Source organism: Somniosus microcephalus, unplaced genomic scaffold (genome assembly GCF_052327205.1).
Source record: "Somniosus microcephalus isolate GS21.2 unplaced genomic scaffold, FLI_Smic_1.0 scaffold4, whole genome shotgun sequence".
In the NCBI taxonomy this organism is placed as follows: Eukaryota; Metazoa; Chordata; class Chondrichthyes; order Squaliformes; family Somniosidae; genus Somniosus; species Somniosus microcephalus.
Window position 1 is genome coordinate 2,911,340 of NW_028225191.1, and position 17,136 is coordinate 2,928,475.

The window sequence follows — 17,136 nt, forward strand, 5'->3', positions numbered from 1 at the left end:
TATGACCTTGTTTGATCCTTCTGACTTTTTCTCTCTACATTACAAAGTACCCTTATCTCAGATCTTCACTTTTCACAGAACACTTCCTAGAATGTTGACAAACAGTCTGTCCATCCTATAGCTGGACCAATGAAGGACGTCTCCAACTCTTATCTATCTCTCTAGTTTTTATCTCTTTAAACATAATATTGCTGAATTCCTCGTCTCCATAAACTTAGCACAACATTCCATTGCTTCAGTCATTTTAAACAGAGGTTTTTAGTCAAGTTGGCATTATCCCATCCTGCTTTGCTCTCAGTCATTCTCCATTTTATACAGGCTTTTAGGATCTTAACATACAATTTCACATATTATAGTTATATTAGAATGGTTATCGAATCTTAATAATGTTTACTAAATCCTACAGGTACACCCTATCCTACATATCCCTACCTTGAGGGCGAGGCATTTGCCGACCCCTCAAAACTAAAATCTTACATATGGATTATTTTTCTTCCGTTTATGTAACTCTAACATGTTCTGGGCTGTGATCATATTTAAATGTGATTGGGCATTGGACTTTAGGTGTTTCAGGTAGCAGGTGTAGAATAGTAAGCACATCATTACTACAAGTTGGGATATGACCAGTACATGGGAAATTATCCTAATCCAATGAGGAATTTCCATGTTTGTCCCTATGTTGTCTTATAAGTCCTAACAATTTTTGACTCCCTACCTTGTGACATTTGTGTTTAACTGGGTAGATCTCAAACAAACTTCTGATCTTACATAGTTCAAAGTTTTACTGCATGGGTTACATATCTCAAATACAAAATCATTACAAGTTGGAGAACAACCAGAGCGTGTGAAATAATACGAGCCTAAGGGCATGCTGATGTATTAAGCCCAATATCCCACCAGTGTGTGTTGTCCCTTCTGCTTTCAATTTCAATATCTATTCTCCAGTTGTCTTGCTCCAAAACATAAAAACTGCTTTAGGGAGGAGTTCAGTCGTATCATGAGCTCACTGAAACCCTCAACCAATAGGGGAATGTCGGGTCTGAATTGTGCCACATAACTGTGCAGCTCGTACTTAAAAACGTGTTGGTTGATGGGACAGGTCCTGTTAGACCCGTAAAGCATGGTAGTTGTGGTGGTAGTGACACAGGAGGCACCACCAAAATCACCTCATACTGGATTCGTACTGGTTTTTCCCCACGCTCTGTTACCTACAAAACACAATTATTACAGTCACAGTTAAATTCAGTCTTACAATCATTTCAAGCGACATTACAGTTTCACATCTACTTCCTGATCTTCCAAGTCGAGATCCTTTCTCCCTTCCGTTTTTCAAAATAGCGGCCACAGGATCTTTTACAACCAGCTGAGAGGGCAGACGGGGCAGCGGTTTAACATCGCATCCGAAAGATGGCATCTCTGACAGGGCAGCTCACCCTCAGTACTGCCCTGGAGTGTCAGCCAAGATTACTTGCTCAAGTCTCCAGAGTGGGACTCAAACCCACGACCTTCTGACTCTAGAGGTGAGAGTGTCGCTCACTGAGCCGAGGCTGACCCCTCTTAAACTCCAGCCTAGTTACTGGGGTTATTATCAGCATCTTCAAATGGCCCCCCACCCCCCCCCCCCCCACCCCGACCCCGTAATTGCCATTATTAACACAGAACAGACCTTCATGTGATTAACAGCAGAATGGGACCAGTGCGCTCAGGTGTGAACTCGCTGGTGTCTCAGCAGGTGAGATGACCTGGTGAATCGCTTTTCACACACTGAGCAGGGGAACGGCCTCTTCCCGGTGTGGGTGAACTGGTGTTTCCGAAGATCGGATGAGTGCCTAAACCTCTTCCCGCAGCGAGAGCAGCTGAACGGCCTCTCCCCGCTGTGGATGTGTCGATGCATCTTCAGGTCCTTTGAGCATTTGAAACTCTTGTCGCAGTCGGAACATTTAAACGGCCTCTTGTCAGTGTGAACCAGCTGGTGTTCCCGCAGAGTGGAGGGACGAGTGAATCCTTTCCCGCACTCGGAGCAGGAGAACGGCCTCTCGTCAGTGTGAACTCGTTGGTGTTCCCGCAGGGTGGAGGGACGAGCGAATCCTTTCCCGCACTCGGAGCAGGTGAATGGCCGCTCGTCATTGTGAACTCGCTGGTGCAGCCGCAGAGAGGAGGGATGAGTGAATCCTTTCCCGCACTCTGAGCAGGAGAACGGCCTCTCGTCAGTGTGAACCAGCTGGTGTCTCAGCAGGGTGGAGGAGAGAGTGAATCCCTTCCCACACACAGAGCAGGTGAACGGCCTCTCCCCGGTGTGAACACGCTCGTGTATCAACAGTTGGCAAGACTGGTTAAACCTCTTTTCACAGTGAGAGCAGGCGAATGGCTTCTCCCCGGTGTGAACTTGCCGGTGTCTCAGCAGGGCGGATTGTTGAGTGAATCCCTTCCCACACACGGAGCAGGTGAATGGCCTCTCCCCGGTGTGAACTCGCTGGTGTGTCTGCAGGGAGAATGAACGACTGAATCCCTTCCCGCACTCGGAGCAGGTGAACGGCCTCTCCCCGGTGTGAACTCGCTGGTGTGTCTGCAGGGCGGATTGTTGAGTGAATCCCTTCCCGCACACTGAGCAGGTGAACGACCTCTCCCCAGTGTGAACTCGCTGGTGTGTCAGCATGTTGGATGACTGAGTGAATCCCTTCCCGCACTCAGAGCAGGTGAACGGCCTCTCCCCGGTGTGAACTCGCTGGTGTGTCAGCAGGTCGGATTGTTGAGTGAATCGCTTCTCGCACACGGAGCAGGTGAACGGTCTCTCCCCGGTGTGAACTCGCTGGTGTGCCCGCAGGGAGCCTGAATGAGTGAATCTCTTCCCGCACACGGAGCAAGTGAACGGCCATTTCACAGAGTGACTGCGTTGATGAGTCTCCAGCTCGGAAAGGCAACTGAATCCCTTCCCACATTCCCGACATTTGCACGGATTCTCCTTGCTTTGTTTACACTTGTGCCTCCCCAGGCTGCACTTTCGGGTGAATCCACGTCCACACACAAGACACGTGTGCAGTTTGCCCGCATTCTGATTGCTGCTTTCCACTTCCATATGTCGATGATATTCAGGTCCTGATGAATCGAGTGACTCTGTCAGATCTTCGTGTGAAGTTTGCGTTAAGCTGCCCGACTGCAATTCCTCCCCTTGCAAGAGACAGTAAAACAAGTTTATATAAGTAATTAATGTAAATACAGGAGAGAAAATAAAGAAAGACTGGCCTTTACACAGCGCCTTTCACGATCAACGGTTTTACAGCCAATGAAGTACTTTTTGACGTGTAGTCGCTGTTGTAATGTGGGAAACACTGCAGCCAATTTGCATGATAAATAATGGCCAGGACACCAGGGATAACTCTCCTGCCCTTCTTCAAAATAGTGGGATCGTTTATGTCCACCTGAATGTCTCATCCGAAAGACGGATCACCGACAGTGCGGCATTCCCTCAGTACTGTCCCTCCGACAGTGCGGCGCTCCCTCAGTACTGCCCCTCCAACAGTGCGGCGCTCCCTCAGTACTGCCCCTCCCACAGTGCGGCGCTCCCTCAGTACGGCGCTCCCTCAGTACTGCCCCTCCGACAGTGAGGCGCTCCCTCAGTACTGCCTCTCCGACAGTGCGGCGCTCCCTCAGTACTGCCCCTCCGACAGTACGGCGCTCCCTCAGTACTGCTCTTCCGACAGTGTGGCGCTCCCTCAGTACTGCCCCTACGACAGTGCGGTGCTCCCTCAGTACTGTCACTCCGACAGGGCCGCGCTCCTTCGGCACTGTCCCGGAGTGTCAGCCTAGTATGTGCTCGAGTCCCTGGAGTGGGGACTTTGAACCCACAACTTTCTGACTCAGAGACGAGGGTGCTCCCAATGGAGCCACTGGCTGTCTCTCAAGGTCTTTCACATTCTTGCTAAAATGCGGTGGCCGGGGGAATTGTCACTGTCCCTTTAATCAGAAGAAAACACGAGAGGGGGGAGGGAGTCCCTTTAAATGTGGAGAGGCGGGGCCGCGCATGCTCATTTCCCCCCAAACGAATGCAAGGTTATCCACTTTGGTGGCAAAAACAGGATGGCAGATTATTATCTGAACGGTAATAGATTGGGAGAAGGGGAAATGCAACGAGACCTGGGTGTCCTTGTGCGCCAGTCACTGAAGGTAAGCATGCAGGTGCAGCAGGCGGTTAAGAAGGCAAATGGTATGTTGGCCTTTATAGCGAGAGGATTCGAGTACAGGAACAAGGATGTCTTGCTGCAGTTGTACAGGGCCTTGGTGAGACCACACCTCGAGTATTGTGTGCAGTTTTGGTCTCCATATCTGAGGAAGGATGTTCTTGCCATGGAGGGAGTGCAGCGAAGATTCACCAGACTGATACCTGGGATGGCAGGAATGACGTACGAGGAGAGATTGGGTCAATTAGGATTATATTCACTGGAGTTTAGAAGGATGAGAGGGGATCTCATTGAAACTTATAAAATTCTAACAGAACTAGACAGACTAGATGCAGGAAGGATGTTCCCGATGCCGGGGGAGTCCAGAACCAGGGGTCACAGTCGAAAGATAAGGGGTAAGCCATTTAGGACAGAGATGAGGAGGAATTTCTTCACGCAGAGAGTGGTGAACTTGTGGAATTCTCTGCCACAGAAGGCAGTTGAGGCCAATTCATTAAATATATTCAAGAAGGAGTTGGATATATTTCTTAAGGCTAAAGGGATCAAGGGATATGGGGAGAAGGCAGGGACAGGGTACTGAATTTGGATGATCAGCCATGATCTCATTGAATGGCGGAGCAGGCTCGAGGGGCCGAATGGCCTACTCCTGCTCCTATCTTCTATGTTTCTAAAAAGCTAGCCAATTCCTCCCACTCCCCGTACTCCCTTCCAATATTTTCAAGTCCTGGGTGCCAATATTTATCTGTCGATCAACATCACGAAAATCACATTATCTGGTCAGTGTCACATGGCTGTCTGTGGGAGTTTGCTGTGCGCAAATTGGCTGCCGCGTTTCCTACATTGCAGCAGTGACTACACATTGGCTGTAAAGCGCTTTGGGACGTCCTGAGGTCGTGAAAGGCACTATAGAAATGCAAGTTTTTCATTCTTTCCATTGAATCAGCTTCCACCGCCTTTTCAGGCAGTGCATTCCAGGCCACAACAACCCCCTTTAACCTTCTCTGCTCTAAGGGGAACAGCCTCACGTTCTGCAGTCTATCCACGCCATTGAAGTCCCTCATCTGCCAGTACCTGCACCCTCTCCAAGGCCTTGACATCCTTCCTAAAGTGTGGTGTCATAGAGTTATACAGCACAGAAAGAGGCTCTTCGGCCCATCGTGTCCACGCCGGCCATCAAGCCCTGTCTAATCTAATCCCATTTTCCAGCACTTGGTCCGTAGCCTTGTATGCTATGGCATTTCAAGTGCTCATCTAAATGCTTCTTGAATGTTGTGAGGGTTCCTGCCTCTACCACCCTTTCAGGCAGTGAGTTCCAGATTCCAACCACCCTCTGGGTGAAAAAGTTTTTCCTCAAATCCCCTCTAAACCTCCTGCCCCTTACCTTGAAACTATGCCCCCTGGTTATTGACCCCTCTACTAAGGGGAAAAGTTCCTTTCTATCTACCCTATCTATGCCCCTCATAATTTTGTACACCTCGATCAGGTCCCCCCCTCAGCCTTCTCTGCTCTAAGGAAAACAACCCCAGCCTGTCCGGTCTCTCTTCATAGCTGAAGCGCTGCAGCCCAGGTAACATCCTGGTGAATCTCCTCTGCACCCTCTCCAATGCAATCACATCCTTCCTATAGTGTGGCGACCAGAGCTGCACACAGTATTCCAGCTGTGGTCTAACTAGCATTTGTACAGCTCCATCATAACCTCCCTGCTCTTATATTCTGAAGTGGATTTTTAGAAATCATACTTAGTAGAAGTATAGCATTATGGGTAAGAATAAGTAGTCCAGGTATTTTTGCCTGACAACAGCAGGCTAAATGCATATAAGCTTTGCACACAGCTCAGCACGTAACCACAAAATGGGACAAAGATAGGAAAAGCAGAAGGAGACGTACGGAGACAACTCGCTTGACTGAAACTAGCTGTTGGGAGATTAGGGACGTCACCAGGTGGGCAACTGACGGTTCAACCACCACCTAGACTGTTAGGAGAATGTGGCAAGAAATAACTTGAATAACAAGTGACGTGAAAACATGTGATGTCACGCAAAAGTATGAATCATTGTGGTTTTAAGACATAAATACGGAAAGCTGTAAGCGTTCGGGGAGTCAGCCAGAAGTGAGTTGCAGGAACTCTAAGCTGTACTCCCTGATCAGCCCTTAGGTACCTCCGCGGACTGATTATCGTACTGTTGAATAATTTTGTGTTTTCGGTGTTTTCAATAAACTGCTTGGCTATTTTACCATTTACAGACTAGTGTGCAGATTTAATTAATTTTATTTCGCCACAACATATTCTATGCCTCGGCTAATGAAAGCAAGTATCCCATATGCCTTTTTAACCACCTTATCTATCTGTCTTGCTGCCTTCAGGGATCTATGTACATGCACACCAAGATCCCTCTGATCCTTTGTCCTTCCTAGGGTCCTACCATTCATTGGTGCCAAATTGAACACAATACTCCAGCCGAGGCCTAACCAGTGTTTTATAAAGGCCTAACATAACATCCTTGCTTTTATCCTCTATTCCTCTATCTGTAAAGCCAAGGATCCCATATGCTTTTATAGAGCGAGTGGGCGGGCGGGGGGTGGGGGGGAGTTCTCCCTGGTGTCCTGGGGCCAATATTTATCCCTCAATCAACATCGCTTAAAAAAACCCAGATGATCCAGTCATTATCACATTGCTTTTTTGCGGGAGTTTGCTGTGCGCAAATTGGCTGCCGCGTTTCCTACATTACAACAGTGACTACACTTCAAAAAGTGCTGCATTGGCTGTAAAGCGCTTTGGGACGTCTGGTGGTCGTGAAAGGCGCTATAGAAATGCAAGTTGTTCTTTGTGCGACTGTGCAGCGCTCCCGTCCCTGGAGTAGTGACTCGACAATAGCGCATTGATGATTACAATGAACTGCCGCATTTCACGAGTTTTTTCTGCCCATTTTTCCATGAATTGGAGAATAAGCTTTTTAAAGCAATAAATATTCACAAGTTTGGGGGTGGGGGGGGGTGGGAGAAAGACACCTAAACGAATGTCGGCTAATACATTCATTGAAATTGAAATGGACTATAATGTGGAGAAGTGTGAAGTTATCCACTTTGGTAGGAAAAACTAAAAAAAGCAGAGTATTTTTGAAATGGTGAGAGATTGGGAAATGTTGGTGTTCAGAGGGACCTGGGTGTCCTTGTACACAAATCACTGAAAGTTAACATGCAGGTACAGCAAGCAATTCGGAAAGCAAATGGTATGTTGGCCTTTATTACAAGGGGATTTGAGTATAAGAGTAAAGATATCTTACTGCAATTATATAGGGCCCTGGTGAGACCACACCTGGAGTATTGTGTGTAGTTTTACATAGAAACATAGAAGATAGGAGCTGGAGTAGGCCATTCGGCCCCTCGAGCCTCCTCCGCCATTCAATGAGATCATTGCTGATCATCCAAATTCAGTACCCTGTGATGCGCTATCAATTCTAATAAAAGGCTAGGCAGAGTTCAGAACAACAGGCTTTTATTAACTACTGAATTGCACTTCAGACAGATCAGGACTATGCCTCTAGTGGACGACCGAATGCCAGGAGCTGCCATGCGGCCGCTCTTATACTCGGTAGCCCAGGGGCGGAGTCAGCTGAGGCATAGTCAGGCACAACAGTGAAACAAGAGTGAACGACAACAACAACAACAACAACAGTGAACACAGTGAACTACAGTGGTTTACCACATTCACCCCTCGTTTAAAATTAAGTCCGGCGGGGTGAAGTGTATCAAAAGTTCGAGTAGGCGAGTCTGTCGGGCGGCCTCGTTTGCCGTCGAGATCTTCGTGGCGACGGTTGCGATGGTACAGCTTCCCACGACGCGTCTTTAGCGGGGTCCAGCACCGGCGTATCGTCCCCTTTGGTGTTGGGTGGGCGAGTGGGCTCCGGCTGGTCCTGGGGGCGCGGCATGCCGTCTACTGGGGTGGAATGGACAGGGGTGAGAATTGGGTCTACTGAATTTTGGGCCGTGTCGGAGGGGGTCGTGGTGGGGGGCAATGGTGGCGGGTCAGTGGACCCCGAGGGTGCCAGATCTCTAATGGAGACTGTGTCCTCCCGCCCGTCCGGGTATGCCACGTAGGCGTACTGGGGGTTGGCATGGAGGAGGTGAACCTTCTCTACCAGGGGAGCCGTTTTGTGGGACCTTACATGCTTCCTCAGCAGGACGGGCCCTGGGGACGTCAGCCAGTGTGGTAGTGAGTTACCGGATGTGGACCTCCGGGGAAAAACAAACATTCGCTCATGGGGGGTTGCGTTGGTGGCTGTACACAGCAGTGACCGGATGGAGTGGAGCGCATCGGGTAGGACATCCTGCCAACGGGAGGTCGGAAGGCCCCTAGATTTTAAGGCTAGGAGGGCCGCCTTCCAGACCGTCGCGTTCTCTCTTTCAACCTGTCCGTTCCCCCGGGGGTTGTAGCTGGTGGTCCGGCTTGAGGCAATACCTCTCATGAGCAGGTACTGACGGAGTTCGTCGCTCATGAAGGACGAGCCCCGGTCGCTATGAATATAGCTGGGAAAACCGAACAGAGCAAAGAGGTTGTGCAGGCATTTAATGACCGTAGCGGTGGTCGTGTCCGGGCAGGGGATGGCAAAAGGGAAACGGGAGTACTCATCAACTATGTTGAGGAAGTACACATTGCGGTCAGAGGAGGGGAGGGGCCCTTTAAAGTCGATACTCAGGCGCTCAAAAGGGCGGGTGGCCTTGATCAGGTTTGCTCTGTCAGGCGTATAGAAGTGCGGCTTGCACTCTGCACAGACTGGGCAGCTCCTGGTCATGGTCCTGACCTCCTCGATGGAGTAAGGCAGGTTGCGGCCCTTAATGAAATGGAAGAACCTGGTGACCCCCGGGTGGCAGAGGTCGTTGTGGAGGCCCCGTAGTCTATCGATCTGCGCAGCGTCTGAGGGTTCGTTGAGTTTCCCTGGCCGGTACAAGATGTCGTAATTGTAGGTGGAAAGTTCGATTCTCCACCTCAAAATCTTGTCATTTTTGATTTTACCCCTCTGCTTGTTGTTGAACATGAAAGCAACTGAACGCTGGTCAGTAAGCAGGGTAAATCGTTTTCCAGCCAGGTAGTGCCGCCAGTGGCGCACCGCCTCCACAATGGCCTGGGCCTCCTTTTCCACAGAGGAGTGTCTGAGTTCGGAGCCCTGGAGGGTTCGTGAAAAGAAGGCCACGGGTCTTCCCGCCTGGTTAAGGGTAGCGGCCAGGGCGAAGTCGGATGCATCGCTCTCCACCTGGAAGGGGATGGACTCGTCTACCGAGTGCATGGTGGCCTTGGCAATGTCATCTTTTATACGGTGAAAGGCTAAGTGGGCCTCCGCCGTCAGGGGGAAGGAAGTGGACTTGATAAGTGGACGGGCTTTGTCCGCATAATGAGGGACCCACTGGGCGTAATAGGAAAAGAAGCCCAGGCACCTTTTGAGGGCCTTGAGACAGTGGGGCAGGGGAAGTTCCATCAACGGGCGCATCCGGTCAGGGTCAGGACTGATGACTCCGTGTTTCACCATGCAACCAAGGATAGCGAGGCGGGCTGTGCGGAATATGCACTTTTCCTTGTTGTACGTGAGGTTTAGGAGTTGGGCCGTGCGGAGGAACTTATCAAGATTGGCGTCATGGTCCTGCAGGTCATGGCCGCAGATGGTCACGTTGTCTAGGTAGGGAAACGTGGCCTGTAACGCATTCTCGTCGACCATCCGGTCCATCTCCCTCTGGAAGACGGAGACACCGTTGGTGACGCCAAAAGGAACCCTGAGGAAGTGAAAAAGGCGGCCGTTTGCCTCGAAAGCTGTGTACTGGCAGTCCTCAGGGCGGATAGGGATTTGGTGGTATGCTGCCTTGAGGTCAATGGTCGAGAAAACGCGGTATTGCGCTATCTTATTAACCATGTCGGCTATGCGGGGGAGGGGGTGTGGTAAACCACTTTTATCGTTACACTATAGTTATCACTGTTGTATTGTTATCACCGTTATCACTGTTGTATCACGATACGAGGTCGCCTCTTGTCGCGCTGTTATACCTGGGCTGACCACCTCCGACTCCGCCCATGGCTCCACCTACCTGCCCAGGTATAAAGGTAGTCGACTGGCTGGTATTCCTCCTTGTTGGACCCGATCACCCACGAGGGTGGGCTCTGTTATTTAGTCAATAAAAACCTTTAGTTACGTTCCTAACTCGTCGCTTTTTATTGGACGAATTGATAGGTATATCAGGGGGTATGCGTCCAACTGGGTGTACTTGTTGATAGTCTGGCTGTAGTCGATGACTAGGCGCTGCTTGTTGCCAGTCTTAACGACTACCACCTGGGCTCGCTAGGGGCTGGTACTATCCTCAATAATCCCCTCTTTCAGGAGCCGCGTCACCTCAGATCTTATGAAGGATCTGTCCCCGGTGCTGTATCGCCTGCTCTTTGTGGCGATAGGCTTGCAGTCGCGGGTGAGGTTGGCGAACAGGGGGGGGGGGTGTGATTTTGAGGGTGGAGAGACTACAGGTGGGGCGTGGCGGGCAATTTAAAAACTGCTGGTTGCAGACAGTGAGTGGGGGAAAAGGTCCACCGTATGTCAAGGTGACACTCTTAAAGTGACAATGAAAGTCCAACCCCAGTAGAATGGCAGCGCAGAGATGTGGCAGGACGAAGAGCTTTACATTTTTATATACGGAGCCCTTCACCGAGAGGGTCACTACGCAGTAGCCGCCGACGTCTGCCGAGTGGGATTTCGAGGCCATGGAGATCCGATGGCGCGTTGGCCGGACCGAGAGAGAATAGCGCCGTACTGTATCAGGGTGTATGAAGCTCTCCGTGCTCCCGGAATCAAAAAGGCAAGTTGTGGCGCGGCCATTTACCTGGATGTCCATCGTGGACCTGGCTAGCTGATGGGGTCTGGATTGATCCAGTGTGATGGAGGCCGCTGTGAAGTCGGTAGCGTCGCTGTAGAACCCCGGTGAGGCGGCGGTGGTGGGTGAGTCGGGGGCCCGTTGGCAGAATGGCAGACAAGATGGCGGCGTCGGAGAGGAAGGACAAAATGGCGGCGCCCATGACGATCCCGATCCCCACGAGGCTGGAGGGAGGCAAGATGGCCGCTCCCACGAATCACACGCGGCGCTGCTGGAGGTAGGGGTCTTCTGGCTTCTGCAGACGCCAGCGTAGTGTCCCTTCTTACCGCAGGCAGAGCAGACCGCGTTTTTCGCCGGGCACCGCGCCCTGGGGTGTTTGGTTTGGCCACAGAAATAACATTTCTGGCTCGGGCGGGACATCGCTGCAGCAGTTGAGGCCAGGGCCCGTGGCGGCGCCGCGTCCCAAGGTGGCGGCGGCTGCGGCATCCATGAGGCGGCCGCGCGGTCCGGGGAGTAGGCCTCCATGTTCCGGTGGGCTACGTCCAACGAGAGGGTGAGTGAAATCGCCTTCTTCAGGTCGAGCTCGCTACTTTCCAGCAGTCGCTGCCGTGTGTGAGTGGACCTGAGGCCCGCCACGAGGGCGTCCCGGATGAGCTCCTCCGTATGTTCCGTGGCTGTTACTTGCTTGCATTCGCAGGCTCGGCCGAGTTCCTTCAGCGCCCGTATGTATGCTTCTGTGGGTTCCCCGGGCTGTTGTTTGCGAGACCCCAGGAGATGTCTTGCGTAAACATAGTTGACCGGGCGTGCGTATTGCTCCTTCAAGATGTCGATAGCCCCCTGGTAGCTCGTAGCGTCCCGGATAAGGGCAAAAGCTCGGTGGTTTACTTTAGAGTTCAGCACCCTGAGCTTGTCGGCATCGGCGGCGACGGTCTCGCCGGATGCAGTCAGAAAGGACTCAAAACAGTGCAGCCAGTGCGAGAACTTAGCAGTCGAGTCCGGTTCTTGCGGGTCGAGTTCCAGGCACTTGATCTTAAGAATCTGCAGCATCGTTTTTTTTTTCTTTTTCAGTAGTTAATAAAATTGATGCGCTATCAATTCTAATAAAAGGCTAGGCAGAGTTCAGAACAACAGGCTTTTATTAACTACTGAATTGCACTTCAGACAGATCAGGACTATGCCTCTAGTGGACGACCGAATGCCAGGAGCTGCCATGCGGCCGCTCTTATACTCGGTAGCCCAGGGGCGGAGTCAGCTGAGGCATAGTCAGGCACAACAGTGAAACAAGAGTGAACGACAACAACAACAACAACAGTGAACACAGTGAACTACAGTGGTTTACCACACCCTGTCCCTGCCTTCTCCCCATATCCCTTGATCCCTTTAGCCTTAAGAAATATATCCAACTCCATCTTGAATATATTTAATGAATTGGCCTCCACTGCCTTCTGTGGTAGAGAACTCCACAGGTTCACCACTCTCCGGGTGAAGAAATTCCTCCTCATCTCTGTCCTAAATGGCTTACCCCTTATCCTTAGACTGTGATCCCTGGTTCTGGACTCCCCCGCCATCGGGAACATCCTTCCTGCATCTAGTCTGTCTAGTCCTGTTAGAATTTTATAAGTTTCAATGAGATCCCCTCTCATTCTTCTAAACTCCAGCGAGTATAAGCCTAATCGATCCAATCTCTCCTCATACGTCATTCCTGCCATCCCAGGTATCAGTCTGGTGAATCTTCGCTGCACTCCCTCCATGGCAAGAACATCCTTCCTCAGATAAGGCGACCAAACTGCACCAAACTACCAAAAATGGTAGACCAATTAAATACATATTTTGGTTCTGTCTTCACAAAGGAGGACACAAATAACCTCCCAGAAATGTCAGGGAACATAGGGTCTGATGAAAGGGTGGAACTGAAAGAAATCAGTATTTGTAGGGAAATGGTGTTAGGGAAATTGATGGGATTGAAGGCCGATAAATCCCCAGGGCCTGATAATCTACATCCTAGGGTACTTAAGGAAGTGGCCCTAGAAATAGTAGATGCATTGCTGATCATCTTCCAACATTCGATGGAAGCTGGAACAGTACCCATGGATCAGAGGGTAGCTAATGTTACCCCACTATTCAAAAAAGGTGGTAGAGAGAAAACTGGGAATAACAGACCAGTAAGCCTGACATCGGTAGTGGGGGAAATGCTGGAGTCCATTATAAAAGATGTAACAGCAGGAATTTTCTGAGGATGTAACTAGTAAAATAGATAAGAGAGAACCAGTGGATGTGGTGTATTTGGACTTTCAGAAGGCTTTCGTGAAGGTCCCACAAAAGAGATTAGCGTGTAAAGTTAAGGCACATGGGATTGGGGGCAAGGTATTGACTTGGATAGAGAACTGGTTGGCAGATAGAAAGCAAAGAGTTGGAATAAACGGGTCTTTTTCCGAGTGGCAGGCAGTGACTTGTGGGGTACCGCAGGGATCGGTCCTTGGACCCCAGCTATTCACAATATATATTAATGATCTAGACAAGGGAACTAGATGTAATATCTCCAAATTTGCAGACGATACAAAGCTGGGTGGGCGTGTGTGCTGTGAGGAGGATGCCGAGAAACTACAGGATGATTTGGACAAGTTGGGTGATTGGGCAGAAGCATGGCAGAAGCAGTATAATGTGAGGTTATCCACTTTGGTGTCAAAAACAGGAAGGCAGATTATTCTCTGAATGGCAATAGATTAGGAGAAGGGGAAGTGCAACGAGACCTGGGTGTCCTTGTGCACCAGTCGCTGAATTTCAGCATGCAGGTGCAGCAGGCGGTTAAGAAGGCAAATGGTATGTTGGCCTTCGTAGCGAGAGGGTTTGAGCACGGGAACAAGGATGTCTTGCTGCAGTTGTACAGGGCCTTGGTGAGACCACATCTTGAGTATTGTGTGCAGTTTTGGTTGCCTTATCTGAGGAAGGATATTCTTGCCATGGAAGGAGTTCAGCGAAGATTCACCAGGATGATACCTGGGATGGTAGGAATGACGTATGAGGAGAGATTGGGTCGATTGGGCTTGTACTCGCTGGAGTTTAGAAGAATGAGAGTGGATCTCATTGAAACGTATAAAATTCTGGCAGGACTGGACAGACTAGATGCAGGGAGGTTGTTCCCGATGGTCGGGGAGTCCAGAACCAGGGGTCACAGTCTAAGGTTAAGGGGTCGGCCTTTTAGGACAGAAATGAGAAGGCAGGGACAGGGTACTGAACTTGGATGATCAGCCATGATCGCATTGAATGGCGGAGCAGGCTCGAGGGGCCGAATGGCCTACTCCTGCTCCTATCTTCTATGTTTCTATGTTTCTATCTCTTATGCGGGGCCTTATTGAAAGCCTTTTGAAAGTCCAAATACACCACATCCACTGGTTCTCCCTTATCTATTCTACCAGTTACATCCTCAAAAAATTCCAGTAGATTAGTCAAGCACGATTTACCTTTTGTAAATCCATGTTGACTTTGTCCGATCCGGTCACTGTTTTCCAAGTGCTCTGCTATTACATCTAGCATTTTCCCCACTACCGATGTCAGGCTTACCGGTGTATAATTTCCCATTTTCTCTCTACCACCTTTTTTGAACAGTGGGGTAACACTAGCTACCCGCCAATCCATGGGTACTGTTCCAGAGTCTATCAAATTTTGGAAGATGACCAGCAATGCATCTACTATTTCTAGGGCCACTTCCTTAAGTACCCAAGGATGTAGATTATCTTCTATGTATTCAATCTTTCCTTGTAGCTGAAATTCTCTAGTGCTGGCAACATCACTGGCATCTACCCGGCAATGTGGAAAATTGCCCAAGTATGTCCTGTCTACAAAAAGCAGGACAAATCCAACCCGGCCAATTACCGTCCCATTAGTCTACTCTCAATCATCAGCAAATTGATGGAAGGTGTCGTCGACAGTGCTATCAAGCCGCACTTACTCAGCAATAACCTGCTAACTGACGCCCAGTTTGGGTTCCGCCAGGGCCACTCAGCTCCTGACCTCATTACAGCCTTGGTCCAAACATTCAAGCATAACCTCCCTGCTCTTACATGATAGAGAAAGAGAGAGGCACTGACGTATGAGGAGAGATTAGGTCGATTGGGCTTATACTCGCTGGAGTTTAGAAGAAGGAGAGGGGATCTCATTGAAACTTATAAAATTCTAACAGGACTAGACAGATTAGATGCAGGATGTTCCCGATGGCGGGGGAGTCCAGAAGCAGGGGTCCCAGTCTAAGGATAAGGGGTAGGCCATTTAGGACAGAGATGAGGAGGAATTTCTTCCCCCAGAGAGTGGTGAACCTGTGGAATTCTCTACGACAGAAGGCAGTAGAGGCCAATTCATTAAATATATTCAAGAAGGAGTTAGATATATTTCTTAATGCTAAAGGGATAAAGGGATATGGGGAGAAAGCAGGGAGAGGGTACTGAATTTGGATGATCAGCCATGATCGCATTGAATGGCGGAGCAGGCTCGAGGGGCCGAATGGCCTACTCCTGCTCCTATCTTCTACGTATTCAATCTTTCCTTGTAGCTGAAATTCTCTAGTCCTGGCAACATCCTCGTAAATCTCCCGTCTGGAGCACAGTCACATCTTTCCTGCAATGGGGCGAGCAGAACTGCACGCAGCACTCTAGCCGGTGGCCTAACTGGTGTTTTTGTAAAGTTCAAGCAGAACCTCCCTGCTCTTACATGATACAGAAAGAAAGAGGCACTGCCCCTTTAAATACCTGGGGGGCACCCATTCCCCTTTAAATGGCCAAGCAATTTTTTTTTGTTGAAAAGGGGCCGCAGTCCCCTTTGACTCACCACCCCCCGCCGCCGCCTCTCACCCACCACAAATACTCACGAGAGAGAGAGAGAGGAGGAAGAATGCTGGTCTTTGTCCCTTTAAAAGTGGCTGCCCACCAAAATGTTCACAGCACCAGGGCTCTTTGTTCTGGATAAAAGTCAAAAAGAGAAAAGGTTCACTTATTTTTAAATGAATGCAATAAAGGTAATGCAAAGGAATAAACACTCACAAGCTGGGTTTTTTTCCACCCCGTCCTCCCCTTCCCTTTAACAGCTCCTGCAGACAATGAAAGCAGGAAAGCGGCCTGCAGCCCACCGAGGTCCCGGCCCCCTCTCTCCCTCCCGCGCCGCCATTGGTTGGAGGACCGTCAGCCCGCCCGGTCCTCCCAGCGTTTTCCGCGCTCCTGATTGGGGGGCGCCTCGCGTCAATCAATCCCTCCGATTACGCGCTGACGCCAGCACGCAACGCCAAAGGGTCGGTTGGATCGGCGCACGCCACCGCAAGGTAAAAAAAGGACACGCCACACAAATGAGGAAAAACAAAAATAATAATAATCGCACTTTAGAGGGGAGGAGGTTGGGGAATTAATGAGTGTTTTCAATTTGTTTCGCAAAAAAAAATATTTGAAAAGCTTCCCAACGGTGCGAGGCGGGCTGCGCATGCGCTCCAGCCAGCCTTTGACTCCCCCACGTGGGCCGGGGCCGGACACGCCCACTTGCCTTCCCCTGCACCAATCACAGCGCGGGCAGGCGCAACACGAGGCTTCCAGTGCGCCTGCGCGGGGCCTCCGGGAACGGAAGGCCGGGCCCGGGGAAGTGTTGGGGAATCGATTTAAATCGAGGTGAGGGGGGGAGCGGAGAGCGAGATTATAAAGTAAAATACCAGAAGAACCAAACCTGAGAGTCGGGCGGGGGGGCGGAGTGAGCCGGAACAGTGTGATTCTGACTGACGGGAGCGCTGACCAATAGGACGAGGGCTGAGCTGGGAGGACTGAACTGGGCGGCCTGGTCCTCCAACCAATGGCGGCGCGGCAAGGGGGCGGGGCCTCCTCTCCAGCTCAGGTGCGCTGGGGCCGATTGTGACGCGCTGTCCCCAGGTGAGAGCAGCTCAGTCAGCACAGAGCTGGGGCTGGAATCTGGGAGAGGGGCCGCAGGCAGCGGGCCTGGCAAAGGGGCACAAGCTTCACAATACAAGCTGCTTTCAAATGCACAATTGTTTCCTACACACAGCCTGGGTCACTCTGCAAAAAAAACACTTTAACAATTCATCATAACGCCCCTGCTTTAGGAGAGGCGCAGAGTGCAA

At 50.5% G+C, this 17,136-nt stretch overlaps 1 protein-coding gene and 1 pseudogene across 1 annotated transcript; one reads left to right on the forward strand and one right to left on the reverse strand.

Moving 5' to 3' along the window:
- LOC147084057 (uncharacterized) overlaps positions 1 to 17,136 on the forward strand; it is a 118,977-nt pseudogene that overhangs the window by 35,441 nt on the left and 66,400 nt on the right.
- On the reverse strand, positions 1,687 to 3,162 carry LOC147084058 (uncharacterized). The gene has a single exon (XM_085979958.1). The coding sequence runs from the start codon at positions 3,074 to 3,076 to the stop codon at positions 1,703 to 1,705; it is 1,374 nt and encodes a 457-aa protein (XP_085836084.1). The 5' UTR covers positions 3,077 to 3,162; the 3' UTR covers positions 1,687 to 1,702.